The sequence below is a fragment of the Cibotium barometz genome, chromosome 12, assembly GCF_041138505.1.
Source record: "Cibotium barometz isolate CiBa-2024 chromosome 12, ASM4113850v1, whole genome shotgun sequence".
Taxonomy (NCBI): Eukaryota; Viridiplantae; Streptophyta; class Polypodiopsida; order Cyatheales; family Cibotiaceae; genus Cibotium; species Cibotium barometz.
Genome location: NC_141057.1, coordinates 20,082,145 through 20,100,461, shown reverse-complemented (window position 1 = coordinate 20,100,461; position 18,317 = coordinate 20,082,145). Strand labels below are relative to the sequence as shown.

The window sequence follows — 18,317 nt, the reverse complement described above, 5'->3', positions numbered from 1 at the left end:
TTAAGGTTTTTTACTTCATGGCTCTTCTCTTCTTGAGCATTATGGGGCAAGGTTATGTTTAATCTAGAGCAAGTTGAGAGTATAAGGAGGAAAAAATCAAGAAAATTGAGGAGTTTTAGCTAATTGATAAACAATAATGTAAACAAGTGAACAAACTTGGAGAAATATGTGAAGAAGATACTCTCACTTTATGGGTAGCAAGGTGAATCTTCAAGCCATGCAAGATGGGCCTTCATGAGAGGTAAGAAGTGGCCAGGATAGCACGAGCTAAAATAGAGGGCAAGAAGGTCTTTGTCACCCCCAAGAGTAGATAGGTTAAGATTAGGGGAAATGGAACAATGACGGTGTGGGGATTTGATGTTGAGTCATAGCCACTCATCAATGCAGACAACATGGAAATTATGGGCACAGGGCAGCCCATGGACCTGGAAAAAGCAATGTTAATGTAAGGGGACAACGGGTGTGAGTACTTGCATGCACACATGGGAGAGAAATATTAGTTTCTGTAGGAGGCTAATGCAACAAGAGTTCATAAATCCAGAGCTTCTTTCATTGGAAAGAGATAAGAAGACAAAGATGGCTATGTCGCTTCTAGCATAGAACTCTTTCAAGCAAATCGAGCATTCACAGCATTTTGTAGGTACTGCCTGAAGACAACACTTAGGAAGTTATTGAATTAGACCTTCAATTGCTTCCCTCTGCACAAGACAAATTACCCACAATCTCAGAAACCACACGGCTTCTTCATAGCACTGTGCACATCAAGCATCTAGGTGGAGATAGGATAGAGTAGAAAAAAGAGAAACATACTAACTTAGGTAATTCTCAGCTCAAAAACATGGTGTCGAATTCTACAATCCTAGGTTCAAGACGTTGATAGCCCTTTAAGCCTCATACTCTACCAGTTCTTTAATTGTATATGGGCTTTTACTTGGTGAGTTCTTGTGTGAGCTTGTGGTAGTAGGCGAATTGGATGGTTGCCGAGCCCAGTTTTGATGAAAGCAAGGGATGGGAGCATAGAGGGATGACAGGAATGCGGGGGCAACAAGGGAAGATAACATTGTAAATGGGAAATCAAATTGATGCAACATATTAGGGTAACCCAAAAAATTTGAAAAGAAAAATGCCTCAACCAAAAACTAAGTCCATAAATGAATGTGAGTTGCGACGCTTCAATTGACGCTATGTGTCGATAAATTTGCGTCAAAACTGAGTGACACTATGCCTCATTATTAACTTTTAAATTTTTAAAAGAAAATCAAAGCGCACTTCGTCTTTGTAGTAGTGACCCTAGGCTTTAAGACTCTTTTAGTATCATGGAGGCCATAGGTGACGATGAAACTCATGAAGAATGGTATAAGTGCTAAACCTAGAGGATTAAGTTAATCACACATGATAGCAAGTAGTTTAGCATAATTGCAAATAATCACATCATCATAGAGAGAAAGCAATCATGTTTAATTCATGAGAGAAGTCCTCATAAATAGGTTGAGTACAAAGTATCAAATTTGTCATGTATGATGTTAGCTAGCTCCTCAACCAACTCCTACATTCCCTGTAGTGGTTCCCTTTGATTCTCTCATCAAGAGTCAACATAGGTGGTTCTAGGTAAATATGAGGCTCTTTCAAATTGAATAAAGCCACGATGGTAAGTGTCCCAAATAACTTTAGACCATTGGTATGGATCGTGGGTGTATTTCCCACAATGAATGAGTTAATAATGGTTCAAGATAATCCAAGGTAAGACATCATACTAAGCATGATTTCGTGTAATTTAAAGAAGCACTAAAAATGATCATGCAATTAAGACTCCATGTTGTTAGTAGACCTTAGATATCTCAACACAAAGTATGGCCATGCTTTTTTGAGACAATGTTGATGCATTCCTTAAGATGGTCAACTTCTATGTAATGAATCATGAGGACCAAGGAATATTCTACCATTGTGACTAGGCTATTAGAAATAATTGTGTTTTAGTGAGGCATTTCGTCAAGATTTTCCTTTTGATTATGAAAACTTTAGAATTTTTTCATGAATGCCAACCACATCATCAATCCCTCATAAGTGAGTTTATGATATCTCAAAGACTAGATTTTCACAATCTATGACTTTGTTGTAGGTTGATTCGTTTGAAGTCTTGTAATTGTAGAATGTATACTACTTTGTAATGAGAAAGAGGATACTCTTTTTGCATTCACAAGTAGCTTTAACTAGGACACATGCATCAATTAGAGTCCTTTGATGGACCACATGGTTTCCTTTTGATGGACACTCTTTCCCTTCAAGTAAGGAGGTGATATGTAATGTTTTTACTTTATAACATTTCAAAAATTGATGATCTTTTTACTCGTTGGAAGGTGACACATAAAGGCATGTAAGCATCTTGTAGATCTCACAACTAGGCTTGATTTTTTTATGGGTACCCTTGCCCTTCAAAACCGATGAAATATGGCAAGCTTTTTTTTTTTGGGTATTTTAGTGTAATTTTTGATAGGCACTTAAAAAAACAAAATATTTTAAGGCAAAAATGCTGGAAAAACGGGCATAACACGCTCATCAAAAAGCAACTATGCTCACGACAAGAAGGGCAAAAGGGAAAAGGGAGGTGAACCTATTAATGAGCCTTACAAACAATTAAGGACAATAAGTCTGTCTTGTCTTGGTTTTTTTTTTCTTGGAGAGAATGAAGTAATCCCTTTTTTTTCTAATTGTGCACTACGGATGTTGAATTGTTGATAATGGAGGCACGCGGTGTGGTCCTCTAGCGTGTAAAAGATATTGAAAAAGGGGGTACGAGAGATATGAATGGTGGTACTGTGGGTGGAAAGTGAAGGGGGTGGAAAAAGCCAAAAAAAAAAGGGAAAAAAAAAGGCTTCAGGTTTCGTTTGGATGCAGTACTGCGCCCACATGGCGTAGGACGATTATACAAAGAATTTCAATTGAGAAATGGGATGGTGGATGCAATTTCCAAGTTAATTTGTTATAATTAAAAAAAAAGTTAACGCGGTCCTTGAGGAGTATTTTTGGCGGGCCTTGTAATTAGTCGTCTGATCGTTGTTCGACCTGGCTTGTTGTTGTGAGGTTTCTTCTGGTGGAGGTAGACAGGCCGGCTGAGCCTGTGAGCCTTCCTTTGGATATAATTTCTCCCATCATAACTTACAAAGAATGGCCGGCGCAATTGTTCACGCTCCAGCTGAAGATGCCCAAGCAGAGCAAGCTGCACAAGAGAGCGGTCACGCGGAGACCACACCCCACGACCACGACCACGACCACGACCACGACGGTTGCCTGGACCTGCTGCAGCAGCCCTCGCTCCGTAAGATTGTCGATGTCCCTGCCCCTCCCGCTGGTGTCCCTCGTGGCAAGATCCAGATCAGACGAATCCAGAACACCACCAGCCGCCAGGTCACCTTCTGCAAGCGTCGGAATGGGCTCCTCAAGAAAGCCTACGAGCTCTCTGTTCTTTGCGATGCGGAAATCGGCCTCATCATCTTCTCCACCACCGGCAAACTCTTCGAGTTCGCAAGCTACAGGTACGATTCCTACAAATTGAAGCAAACTTCTCATATATTCAACAAGGCCCTGGTGGGACGACCACCCAGAACAAAAACCTTCAAATTTCTTATTTTTTCTTTATAAATAATTCCCCAATTTCCAGATCAAGGTTTTCCACTTTTTAAGAGTTTTCTTTTTGCGTTCAATATATATGTGTTTTTATATTTTATATATCTAAATTTGTGCCTATACATACACTTACATACTTATGTACGCACATACATGCATATATACATACATGCGTGTTTATGTATACGGTAATGATACCAACTCCACCAACCCTCAAAGGAGGAAGATCAAGAGGGATTTTCATTTGAAAGAGGGTGGCAAGGAAAACAAACTAATCATTAGCTAGCTACATTAAGATGGCTTTTCATTTGAAGAGCGTGAGCAAGGAAAACTCATTCTTCTTGTAAGGATGATCACAATTTGAAACCTTACCTTCACAAAATCATTAAAAATTAGGCCAATTTTTTCACCTTCTTCGTTGTAGTCATTGTCCTTACCCATGTAAGGATCTTCCATTGGAGTATCTCCCTATTTATCTAGAGGCCTAGCTCTATAGGCCCAACTCTAGAGTTGGTTCTAAAGACCTCTTTATCATTATCCATGTAGATAGGTATCTTCCTATTTATCTAAAGGCATGGCGATAAATGTTGAAAAAAATCGTTAATAGTATAGTTAGAAACGTCTTGGCAAAACATGTTATTATAAGTTGTGTACTACATTGATGGTGCAAGACCAAAGAGTATGCAAAGGAGCAAAGAAGAGATGCATTACCATCAAGGAGGTGTGCTACACATCCTTGTTCAGAAAGTTAAATTATAGAATAATGGCCATGCAAAGCTCATGAATGCTTCACCTTTATGAGACCATTATTTATACCAATGGCTCTTAAATTTTAGAATAGAAGGGCATGTCTACTTGGCAAGGACACCAAAGTAGCCAAAGGGTTATCAAATAAATAGGAGCATTAAATGTCAATATCAAGTTATAAGTCTTAGACTTGAAGTTATAGAGTATTATAATAGCTTCTAGCCAAAGCTAACTAGTCTCTATGCGTTGATCCAATTAACCTAGTCGACTACTAAAGACTAAAACTTCAAGAGATTATAACATTAAGGCTATCCAAGCCATAAAATGAGAAAGATTGTACATAAAGGGTATTTATATATGTTGGAGAAACCTCGAAATCCACATATATGTTTTCTTTTTAACATTTATTTCTCGTTCTAGCTTCCTTGAGTCTTAATAGCATCCACGGATAAACAAAACACATCTTTAAAATAATCTTTATTGTGTTTATCTAAAAATCTCTTGATCAATTTGGTTTTCATTGTTTGAAGATCTCCTTTGTGCTAATTTTGCACTAATTTAATCTTTGGGAATAAAAAAGAAATGGCGTTTGTAAGGTTATGTTTCATATGTGGAAGTGGAAAATAGTGTTTACTCAAGTCACTTTCATTATTGTTTGTCCTCATTTATGGCCATTTCAATTGATATAAGGATTACTTCCATTGCTATGTCCTCATCAAATGCATTATGGGTCTCCATAACCTTTGTAGCTCTATGGCGTCTTTCTATATCATTATTTACTTCTTTGTATTAAGAAATCAAATCATGATAAACTAAACCTTTTTGAATCTCAATTCATAGAAATGAATATTACTTCTCTTGAAAGCTTCTCTATAGATCGTCTACGACATCACATGTCTTCTTTCTTATCAAGTTTTTATAAAAGAAGTTAATAATTTATTGTGATTAAACATATAACCTCTTTTGTAAAAGAAGTTAGTAATTTATTGTGATTAATTCTCTATAGATTGCCTACGACATCACATATCTTCTTTCTTATCGAGTTTTTGTAGAAGTTATTAATTTATTGTGATTAACGAAAAAAAATATCAAAGAGATTTATTACATCATTAACCTAGTTTCTAAGGGTGCACAATTTTTTGGGATTCATTGTTATAAGTGGGCTTCATTGGTGGATACTAGGATGGTCCATTCTTGCATAATTTAGCTATCATGTATATGTCACGCTAACGCCAAGTTATTTTGTGTGGGGATAACATCTCAATGCTAGCTACTCCTTCTTTTACTGATTCACTCTCTTCTCATTCTTAATACAAGTGTTTCTCACCATAGGAGAACTCTAAAACTAGTACTCATTGCTCACTTCAAGATATTCAAGGATGGATTGATCTAAGTTATAGTCGAGTGTGTGCCATGTGTCATTGGCTCATGTGAATGCATGTGCTAGTGCCACGTGTCATTGTCTTCTTCTATAGATTATGAATCTATTCCTTTTATTATTTCTTTTGCTATGTAAGTGGTTCCTTATGTTTAGATTTTTTCCTTTCACTTAAGCTATATACAATGGGTGGGGTTTCTCTCCCATTCGGTCTCACATAACTTCTCTCAACTTCCGATGCTTAGTGCTTTGTAATGTTTAGGTTTGTTCCTTGCACTCAAGGTATACACAATGGGAGGGTTTTCTCTCCCATTGGCTCTAATAAAATTTATCTCCTTTTTGAATTACTCCTACTCACTCAAAGTTCTTCTATCTTAGTATATAATCTCCACTCATTTCCATGGCTTCATTTCTTTTTCTTTTTTGGGGACCAAATATATATATATATATATATATATATATATATATATATATATATATATATATATATATATATATATATATATATCACAAGACAATTACATTAAAATAAATCCATGATGCCATCTATTTATTTCTAGTTTCCACATCTCTATTCTTGATTGTTTAGCAACTTGCATAACAAATTCCATGTCTCATCTTTATTTACAAAAGAAGATTTCTCCCAAGATATTTTATAATCTAGCAAAACACAAGCCTCCATTAAAGCCTTTGTGGTGCATCCTCTTGGAGTCTTCTTTTCCAACACATCTCCTTTGCCTGACCAAATCTTTATAGTGGGTCTAGTCTCTATTGGATTTTCTATAAAAGCCACAATAGTGTATTTCATATGCTTCTCTTTCAAGTACCATCTTCTAGTCTTGGGAGACCAAACCTCAACTGTTTAGGCTTCACATCCAATGATAATTGCAATCATAATACCTCCAGGCTAGGTTTTCCTAGTATGCTAAAGGGTTTCCTTGGCAGATCAGCAGTCACTTCATGCCACTTTGAACTCTCTAAATCAGCAGTTCAAGACCATCAATTTTTATGTTGTTTACACAAATTACATATCTACACATACATATATATACATTTATATATTAGACCTGTAACATCCAATATTTTTTGAAACACCACACAATTCTTAGAAGTTCATATTTCCCACGGGTAGGAGGTCCTGATGATGTTAAAAAGAACTCCTATTCCCTCATCAACAACAAACCATTTACCTAGTAGCCAATCTCCCCATTGTGTTTGAATTTCCAATCCATGTTGTACCCATTTCATTAATTTTTTCCATTCACCTTTGATGGTTGGGTAACTCCAAAAAGCATGCGTACCATCGTCTAAAGCAGATTCACATCTAGGACAACAACCACTAGTTATGTTCTTCTGTGTTAGCTTTACTTCAATAGGTAGAGCCCATATGTAAACTCTCCATAAAAACACCTAGAATTTAACACGAATTTGACTCTCCCACAGTTGTTTCCACCTCCTTTTCTAGCAGTCAGAGCTCCAACTTACTTTCCATATTCTATTGCAATATTCCACATTCCAATCCTCTCTCGTTAAGCATTCCATAAAGGACTCTAGTTGAGACATTCACCAATTTAATCCTATTAATCCAAGCCCAATCTTTGATCCAATAGAACTCATCAAAAGCAGTAGAGACCCAACCCTCTTGAATCAGAGTCAACACTTGTTCCATTAAGTCTCTTTCTCTTGTAGATAAGGCATATTCTTGTTGCAATTGTTCTAACTCTTTCTAGCACACTTTAGTCACATCCCAACAATCAACTAGTTTTCTCAATCCCCAATTATTCAACCTCTTAGCAGAGAGAGTATCTAGAAGTCCCAATGGTGGGTGAAACCTATGAAACAACCTTAAGCTCAAAGTGAGTAATGAGTTTCTTTATGCCCTATATTTTCCATCCTAATTCATTAGCCTCAAAATCTCTTTCCAGTTACTACACATCCTCTTACACAGGGAAGAAGTTGTAACCATTAAAGGGGTATAAGAGAACAATTTATCTTTCCAACTCATATCTAGCCAGCTGCCTTTATGTAAGACCAAGGAAGCGTCTACCAGTTCTCTTGTCATGATAATTCATGTTTCAATCTGAATAAGACATTTTGAAAGAAGTTGAGTCATCCTTGCCATGGTCAAAGTAGGTAAGTTCATAATGCCCATCCCCCCTTCACTCATGCCCCCTTCACTACTTGGCATGTCTAATTTATCCCAAACTAACCAAGCTCAAGCTTTAAAATTACCATTGTCATTTCTCCACAGAAAGTCTCTTATAGAGCTCAGGATCCTTTTTTAGTGACTTTTTCCAAATTCTAACACTGGGCATAAAAACATTACACAGGCATTCAACATTGTATTGCAAATCACTACTCTGTCATGGAAGGCATTCTGACTCCTTCCCACTTTTTCATTTTTATTAAGAATCTATCCAAGGCCCAATTAACCAGTTGTTTATTTGTGACATCAACCCTAATTGAAACCCCCCGGTGTCTTACAATCTATCCTCTTTTAACAACCTCATGAGTCACAACCCCATCTTTGCAAGTCAAAAGCATTATCTTCAGCCAGACTGATGATCCTAGATTGTTGTAAATTACATCTGGAGCCAGATGCCTCTATAAAATCTTGAATAACGCCTAAAGCTTATCTCAAGTTCTCATTGTCAGCTTTTAGAAATAGTAAAGAGTCATTAGCAAAACATTGGATTATTAACTACTCACTGTATCTCGGTTTTAAGCCAGTAACAATACCTCATGAGCATGCATCTTCTAGGGCAACAATTAACGGGTTTGAAGCAACAGCAAACAGAAGAGGGACCAAGGGACAAACTTGCCTAACAAATCTATTAATGGGAAAACCTCCAACCACTCTTCCATTCAATAGAACCTTAGAGAAGCTTTTCCTAGTGAGAGTGATGATTTTTACCAATCTGATGAAGAGTTCACAAGTATATAGTGATGAACAATCTCGTCCATGGACACTCAAGTGTGCTAACATTTGTGTCGATGTAGCCACCTTATTTTGCTCCATGTATCCAAGAAGTTAGCTTTATCTCTTCGAAAGTCCACAAAGTGAGCCCTCCCTTAGGTCTTGAATTTACAACATCCAATAAGTAATTGCATTGTATAAATACATCATTTTCTTATGCTTTTAATATTTCCATTTTAGTTTTTTTTTTGGTTCCTTTTCCTTACAGGAAACTCGGTAGGGATCTCAATGAACTTTTACTCGTACCTCATGTCTTCTCACTAGGTCTTACAAACGTCTCGTCAGGTATCTCATTGAGCTTTTCTCTTCCACTTTCATGCCTCTTTATCTGAGACTTATAAGCCACTCAGTAGTAGGGATCTTTAGTTGGGCTTTCTTCGGTTCTCATGTCTTCTCACTAGGTCTTACAGGAGGCGACTCGATAGTATCCTCAGGATAAGATTCTTTCTCTAGCTCTCATGTCTTGTTTTTTGAGTATTAATATCAGTCGAGACCTTACTAGGCTTTCTTTGGTCCTCAGTGGATCTTATAAGCGACTTGGTAGTATCCCAGCTAAGCGTCTCCTTCATCATCGAGACCTCGCTAGGCTTTCTTCGGTCCTCAGTGGGTCTTACAAGTGACTTGGTAGTATCCTAGCTAAGCGTCTCCTTGATCCTTGGTTGGTAGCTTGTCGGGCTTCCTCTGGATCTCATGTTTTCTCACTAGGTCTTATAGGCATCTCGGTAGTATTCTAACTAAGTGTCTCCTCAACACGATCGAGAACTCGTTGGGATTCCTCTAGACTTCATGCCTTCTCACTGCTGGGACTTATAGGCGTCTCAGTAGTATCCCAGCTAAGCGTCTCGTTGACCCTCTCATGCTTCATTCTTTCAATATTGTTATCATTTTTTCATTGATACCATATTTTAAGTTTACCAAGTACTTACCATTCAAGTTCCTTAGATCATCCACCTTGAGTTTCTCATGACGGTGAAGGATACTTTTCACGTACTCCATGCAATTGGCATAGATGAGGTGGACCATCAAAGCCAACATGTTATATGGCATATGTGTGCTTCTTTTTATTTCTATTTTTAGTGTTTTATTTGATCTAAGCTCTTGCACCTAGTGCACCACACTAGCACAAGACCAAGTGTGCTCCCAACAAGTAGAGCTTGGTGCAATGCCAAGGTTCTTGTTGTTCACACACAAGGTTGCTTGATCTTAACTTTGGTGTTAATTTAAAAGAAAACCTCTTGATTATGTGTATTTTCCATGCATGGAAAGACATTATTCCAAGGTGTGTAAGAAATCATGATAGTTGTATCATCCTCATTGGCATGAGGGTCATCATCGAGTAGCCCATGTGCATCATCGGTCATGGCTACATCTACATTAAAGAACACATCATCATTATCCTTAACACGAGGGATAGCATGAAGTAGCCCATGTGCATCATTGGCCGTGGCTACATAAAAAATAATTACATTCTCAGTAAGATGAGGGGGATAGTAGTTTTTTTTTTGAAATTATTACACCATGGAAATAAATCAAATGCTCATGTAATGAGGACAAACTATGTCAAAGGGTAGTGATCTGCACATTCTATTGGAATTTATTCAAATACTTTTGGGATTATGCAATTCATTTTTTTCTTTTTTTTAAAAAATTTACGTTGACAATTAGCAAGCCATAGCTCTGAGTGTAGTAAACCCATCAGGCTTCTTCACATCATTGAACACGAGAGACTTTAACTCTCTTCTCAAAGGGCTTGAAGAGACTACTTAGCCAGATCAATGTACTCAATAGTCAGGAGATGGGCATAAATGCAGGGCACATCGTCATAGTGTACGACAGTCACACATGAGATGATAGCATATCGCAAAGGTGTGTAAGTGTGCGTGTTGCTAGTTACAATATTATGTCAGGGTAAAACTCGTGGTTTAAGTGACCAACGAGGACTGGTATGAATGAATTGACAGAGAAGATACTGAGGGGTTCTTCGGTTTCAATGGAGATAAATTAGCAAAGCTGTGTGAGAGCGCGTCAAATTGTTGCTCCTCTTCACAATCTGTTGCTCTCCAACCGGACAAGATTTTCTTAATCTTGCTGCTTTGATGAGGGCTAGATGATGGGAGAAGATCATCCAAGCTTGCTCCAAGCTTTCTAAGGAGCCCATGGAGGGCATTGCTAGCACTACAGGCTACCATTGTCCTCTACATCATTATGGTCATCACACTACTGAGAGGTGTTAGTCTCTCTCGATCACCACCACCACGTTGCTCTTTCTTCTTGTCCTTGTTTGCTAATAGAGTGGGAGATAGTGGGGGGCGATGGACTGTAGTCGGTTGCAGGTGAGGTGGGAAATGGAGAGGGCACCTGATATAGCAAGGTGTCCACCAATGGAAGGCTTGCTCCATGTAGACGTAATGGGAGAAATCCCTCTCATGTAGGAGCCACACTGCCTAGTCTTTTAACAACGATCTCATTCATTGATTCTCCAAAACCCTAGAAGTAGTGGCAGACCTCTCTTATGTGATTCCTCTCTCTAGAGGACCTACGTGGACAAAGTCGTTCTAAAGAAATGGAGTTTTGTTTCATCGTTAGCATCTGTCATCATTACAATCATTATCATTAGCATGCAGCTTATCATCATAGACATCCTCTCTCTCTCTCTCTCTCTCTCTCTCTCTCTCTCTCCATACGAAAAATAGTATTAAACCATAAAATTAAGAGAGTTCTCACTCTCTTACCAATCTTATACTTTCTCCTTTTCTCTCTTACACACTCTATGATCAAAATAATACCGATATCTTTTTCTTTCTCATAATTCTAGTACTCAATATGATCTAGAAATCTAGAAAGAATCATGCATGCTACAATCATCTTCGGTCATTAGATTCTTGTATTTGCGAGAGGAAATATAAGAAATTAGCTCATAATTTAAGGTAAGATAGTGTGGTTCATTAAAAAGTAGAGAAGTTAACTTATATACAAATGGATAAGATTAGTAATGGATGTTTCGCACACTTGTTCTATGTCGAAAATGCACGTATATCTTAAATTATCTCTCTACCCTTTATAAAATAGACATTGAATACATATTAGTAACTTGACTCTTAATGTGATAGAATCCATAAGATTATCCACATTTGACTTCAAAACTAGTCCAAATGCTCACCATATCCTAGGAAAATACCTTTACCACTTGGGATATCATGTCATTGGTTCAACTTCTAACCTATTTTAGTAAATTATTAACTCTATTTAGTTTTGGGATGTAATATTGGTATCCTTTTTGAATCGTCTAGTTTAATCATACAGTCATATGTAGTATAGTGGGTCTTATAAATTGATTTAATCAATCTTACCTAGAAAGGTTTGATCTCAATTCAAGTCTTTCACTCTAAGAAAATTCTTATAATGCATTATGTCACATGTTTCCTTCACTCACAAGTAATTGTATATGATTGATTTCAATGGAAGAATGAGTATACTTTTGACTACATTTAAATGACTACATTTAAATAAACAGATTTAACCAATATTACCTATAAAAGTTAAATTTCAATTTAAGTCTTACACTCTAATCAAATTCCTATAATGCATGATGTCATAAATGAGTTGTGTATGATTTACTTCAATGAAATAATGATTATACTTTGACTATATTCAAAGGATTATACTTTGACTACATTCAAATGAGAATATCCTGACTACATTCAAATGAATACAAATATCTATATGTAACAAGTCATAGGATCTTGCAAAAGACTACTACTACTAAAGGTTTTACACCTTTGTAAACACACAAGTGAGTCCAACCAAATCATTATATTGTTCATGGAATCATGTAGTAAGATTATCGTTTGTCAATCTCTTACATTAAGCAAGTTTTCTTAATAAATTTGCTTATGAACCTATTTCTATTTATATGTACATTTTAGGTACTAAAACTCTTTTATTAATATAGGTATAGTAACCACATAATAGTATATCATACTCATTATGATTGTTATTGTTAATCATGGTTTATGATTCCTTAGCTTGTTATAGTATTAACAGTTACTATGGTTCACATAAATAGTAACCTAGACTAAGTTAAGATTCAGTCTTGAGTGCTTGCCAAAATATTTTTGTTTGTTTCATTTTAGATTTTTATTAATCTTCACACAGTATTAATACTTGCTAACTAGCTTCATAAATCTAAATCATTGCAAGATAATCAATGTAGCAAGGGTAAATTACATTAGTATATCATAATAAGCAAAAACGGATATTCCTTTCTTCACACATACTCTCCACTAGGGATATCATTTACTTTAAAGCATCCACTTAAATTTTTTTAAATTACATGTATTTTTCTTATTTTTATATGATAAATTTTAATTCAATCTTTAGATCCCTAATTATATGTATTTTTAGGATAAATCACTAGATCCAAAATTCATTATCATGCATTTATTATGTGTATCGCCTTACATTAGTAATCATGTTTTCAAATAAACAATTACACTTGTGTGCATGGCCACATCACACACTTTGAATAGTTAATCACATGACTTGGTTGTATTTTGAATCTGAATGTGTATACTATATGGCAATAATGTTGTAGACCTTTACTTAAATTATATAAAAATAATATTATAGACACTTACTTGAATTATTTTGAGGTTAAAAAAATAGTCAACTAACTTTAGATGGAATTATTTCAAAATAAAACTATTTCCACTCGAGTAATAATATATTTTAGAAATTCTCTCTTGTAAATCAAAACATACCAATATAATCAAGATAATCAAAACATCTTGATAGTGAAATATTGTTTTGCATGTACATAGCAATTGGATAAAAACATTCGACGGTGGATATAATTGGTTAAGATTTCCTAGGAAGCTAGTCCACTCTAGAATATTTCATTATTGTTTGTAGCTACGATTTTGGATTTTTCTCGCTTGGAATTCTCAAAAGTTGTCATGAACTTGTAGCATACATGTAGATTGGTCCATGGGTAAAACACTATAAATAGGACCTTGGGCTCATGGATAGGATCTTTTGTCATTTTACTAATCGTGGACATTCCATTGTATCTTTGGTTCCTACTATGGAGATGGCCATCAATGGTCAAGGCTCATGGCTAGCTTTCAATCCATGCTCTTGGTGAGAGGTTAATACACTTATGTCATTGTGTATCTTTCTCTGTGCTACATACACATATGGATTCTCTCTCTTGTTCCTCTTTGGCTGTGAGGCTTGGAAATGCTAATTTCATGTGTAATGGATGCTAGATCTTTCATGCGTTTAATTTCATCTTTAACTCTAGATCCATTCCATTTGGTATCAGAGCCTTGATTTTGATCCACTTTCAAGGTTTTTGGTGCATGAGATTAGTATTTCTTGATGGATTTGTGAAATTTTTGGATTTCTTGAGGTTTTTGGGCTTAATCTTGATTAATTTTTGATTAATCTTGTGGAAATAGTGGAGTTGAGGCTTGCTTTCTTGGATTTTTAAGTGATTTTGGGGAGATTTATTCAATTTGGATCAAATTTTGGAGTCTTGGATCAAATTTTGAAACGAGTAGATCAAAATTATAAAAAAATTAAATTAATCACTCTTTTAATGATGATTATGAAATTGTGCTTCTTCCTCAATCTTTCCATCACCATTGATCCTAAATCTTGCACCGTTTTTATTCAATTTCTTGGGGCTTTGATAGAGCTTGATGAGAGGATGAGAATGAATGCCACATTATGGAAAAAAATTTAAAATTTTCACACATTTTCTTTTCCTTTTCCTCATCTTCTTGCCAAGCCCTAGATCTCAAACATTAAGCCTTGCTTCTCACCATAGCCATAATTTCTTGGAATTCTTGATCCCTCTTCGTCAACATTCCTTCATTAACATTCCTTCATCAACATTCCTTCATCAACATTTCTTCTTCACATCTCTTCCTTACTGCTATTTCTTGTCCATCTTCAGTCATCGTGTGCAGAAATCTGACGAGATGGAGACTCAATAGTTCCCAAGTGGTCGTTCATGTCCATCGTGCGTAGAACTCTGACGAGATGCTGTGAATGTGTGAGCTTCCAGCCCAATCTTGCTGTGAGGCGAAAATGGTCACTCTACACAACGATGACGGCTGAGAGCGCACTTCCAGTCCAATTGTGTTGTGAATGTGTGAGCTTCTAGTCCAATCTTGCTATGAAGGCGAAAATGGACACTCTACACAGTGATGACGGCTGAGAGCGTAACAGAGAAGAAAAGGACGAAATCGTGTGAGCACGTAGGCATGCAGGCAGGCATTCTTGTTGATGATGAGAAGAAGTGCACAGGGATGAGATGGATATGAAGTGAACTTGGACATTCTTGAAGATAATCTTGGCTATGAAAATCTTTCAAAATAGAGAATAAATTCTTCAAAAATAGCGGCATTCAAGCAATTTTCTTCATCAAGATCAATCAATGGTGGCTCTAAACACTCTTTTGTAAAGTGGATATTCAACATTTTTCATGAATCAAAGCTTCCATTGTAATCAAGGGCAAGTTTGGGAGTGGAAAGTCCTAGATTATAGAAATTAGGGTTTTCTACATGCTTAATTAGCTCATTGGTATTGTCTGCCAAAAATGGGAGTACATAGCAAACTATTTGCTTTCATTTGCCATTGAGCCACATGTGGGATGCCTTTTTGAAGAGTTTGATGATCAAGGCAAGCATTCATGCCCTTATGATGAATCTATGGCTTACCATTCTCCATTGGGACGCCATTGAGTTTGATGATCAAGGCAAGCATTCATGCCCTTATGATGAATCTATGGCTTACCATTCTCCATTGGGATGCCATTGATCATTAGAGAAGGAAATCTTTATCAAATGAATGGTATTATGCATGCACATAAATGCAATGGATATGATTCTATGCATTGGAAGAGTTATGGAACCCATGAATGAGCTATTGGCACCAATTTTGCATTGATATGACACATATTCTCATATCTTTGACCATTGCAAAGGATATTGGATGCCATTGAGCTACTTATAGCCATCTCAATGCTACGAGGAGTCACATGGAGTATGGGCATGCATATGAGATTGTGGATTGAGCTATTGATCTTGCTTACCCTCACATGCTATTGTTGTGGTGATTGGAGTTGAGTGGTTTTGTTGGATGGAGGGAAGATTCTTGGGATCTGATTGAAAAGCGTGAGACCATGCTCTTTAGTTGTAATGAATGAGTTGTAAAAAGGGCATGAGTCATGCCATGTGATTGTAAGTAATCTTCCTTGCTTTTACATTCAAGAAAAGTACACTAACACATCACAATTGTTCTCACAACTTTCCATTCCTAGCATCTAGTATGTTGTGAGGTACCTCGGGCATGGGAGAAGAAGCCCGAGGGGAGCATGGCTTGAATCCACCGTGCTGTGATTGCCGTGGGAAAGCAGTACGGTAGAGGATTAGGTACTTGGAGGTAAAGACATGGCCCCAACTTGTGCCTAGAATCGGACTAGGTACAAGGGTGGGAAGAGCTTGGCTAGGAGATTAGCGAGCTTTGACGCGCTTCATCGAAGACATTGGTACATGTATTGCAGTGATCCACTTGGGTTATGCATGGATTTGACGCCTATTAGATGAGGCAAACATTGGGGCAAGATGTTATGTCGTTTATGCAAGACGCCAATGAGTATTGATGCTCGAAATTTCATGCTTATGAGATTGAGATTTGGCTCCTAATACAAAGGAGATTATGCCAAAAACATTTTAAAATCCTATGCATGGTTGGAGTTATGGGCATTGGTGAGCACATCCTATGAGCTTTTGGATGCCAATGGAGTATTGGATGCTTGAACAAGTGAATTGGGGCAAGCAAGAAGCGATTGGTCACTAGGAAGGACACTTGGACAAGATTTTACAGAATTGTCAAAACCCTAATTCAATCGAAATCCTTTAAGACTGAATTGAAGGTGATTACACAAGCTCTTAGTAATTCCTTAGACCTACCCAAAAAGCCCTTAACCTTTGAAATCCGATATTCATTTAGGGTAAAAATTAGGGTTTTACCAGGACTGATAAACCCTAATTCAGTCACATGGCCTTTTTGGTCCCAATGATCTAATCATATAGGCTCGTAGAACACATCAAGGGCTTTGATTTGAGCAAGAAAGTTTTAAATTCCGATTTTTCTAGCTCAAGATACGGTCAAAATACGATTTCAGCCTATAACCATGAGTACTCTAAAACAGAGAGATATAGTCTATCTCATTTATCCATACCAAGTGCATAGACATCTAGTACTCTTTAGCTTGGTTCCATAGAGCCAAAAATCATAAAAATTGGATATCGTTTGCGTCTCCAGAGTGTTAAGGAAAAATTATAGCTTGGAACCATGGATTCGGATTGTAGTATTGAAGACGCCTATTCATGTGATGATGGGGAATATGATAATGATGCTTCGTGTAGTGTTGAAGAATACATAAGTGATCAAGATCCATCACATGAAGAAGGTCATGTAATATTGAAATTGGATCCGGATGAAGCGGCGTTTCCAAGGGATTACTATGATGATGTGGGCAACTATGGTTGTAGCTTTGATGGTTATGTTTCATCCAATGGTGGATACGGTTATGTTTCACCTAATGATAGATATTATGATGGCTATATCTCATCCAATGGTGGTTATCCTTTACCAAATGAGGGATATGTTTCATGCAATGATAATCAAGATACATGCAATGATAGGCAAAGTGACGCCTATGGTGATTTCTTTGATGAAGAGTATGTTCAACAAGCGACATGTGAAGAAGAGTATGTGTAACACTATGCAAGTGATTGTGATTCTTTTATGGATGAAGAGCATGTTTTTCAAGATGCATTTTGCCATGTATGGTATGAAGACAAATATGGAAATGTTACTCATGAGCAATATAGGAAGAGGAATGCTTGTCAAGGTGAAGGCATGTATTATGGACAACATGTGCATCCTTATGCTTATGAGTATGCACATTATGATATCTATGAGGAGTCTTCACAAAGTGGTTATGCTTTTGAAGAGGAAACCAGAAGATGAAGAAGAAGAGGATGCTTTTGAAGAGGAGACCAATGGCCAAGAAGAGGAAGAATACGCTTTTGAAGAAGAGTCTTCTCTCTATCGTTTGGACCTACAAGAGGCCAATCCTTTATCCTCTCCATCTACTTCTTCTCCTCTTTCATACCCTTTACCCCTCAACCTGGCACACTTCAACTTCATCAACTTTTTCATTCCCTCATGTTTCTACAACCAATCTTGTTTGGACACAAGGCAATTGTAATGCAAGGATATGCATGCTCAAGGAGTGACAAAAGATGCATGAAGATATGCAAGGGCTTCATCAAGAGTTCCAAGGAACATTTGAGGGTATAAGAAGATTACCATTAAGGTATGTTGCTTCTTTTGATCTTTCTTCTTCATTTATGAAGGATGGGAAATCTTCTTGTTTGCAACGCCAAATGGAAATAATAGAACTTCCATGTAGGAAAGTGCAGCTTAACTTGGGAGAAGAAGGGGATGGAATACTTTCCTTGGTGTATACCTTCCTTGGTATACATGAATTGAATTGCAAAATGGAAAATAGAG

At 36.9% G+C, this 18,317-nt stretch overlaps 1 protein-coding gene across 8 annotated transcripts in view; it reads left to right on the top strand.

The window, feature by feature from the left end:
• The first annotated feature begins 2,897 nt into the window (after window positions 1-2,897).
• LOC147633152 (MADS-box transcription factor 23-like) overlaps window positions 2,898-18,317 on the top strand; it is a 58,865-nt gene continuing 43,445 nt past the window's right edge. For 6 of the 8 annotated variants that reach the window (XM_086806182.1, XM_086806180.1, XM_086806181.1 and 3 more), the window contains exon 1: window positions 2,943-3,533. In XM_086806182.1, the coding sequence (XP_086662308.1) occupies window positions 3,166-3,533 (368 nt within the window). In that variant the 5' untranslated portion in view covers window positions 2,943-3,165. Of the gene's footprint in view, window positions 3,534-18,317 lie in introns of all 8 variants that reach the window. The other 2 variants (XM_086806177.1, XM_086806183.1) reach the window with 1 other exon arrangement.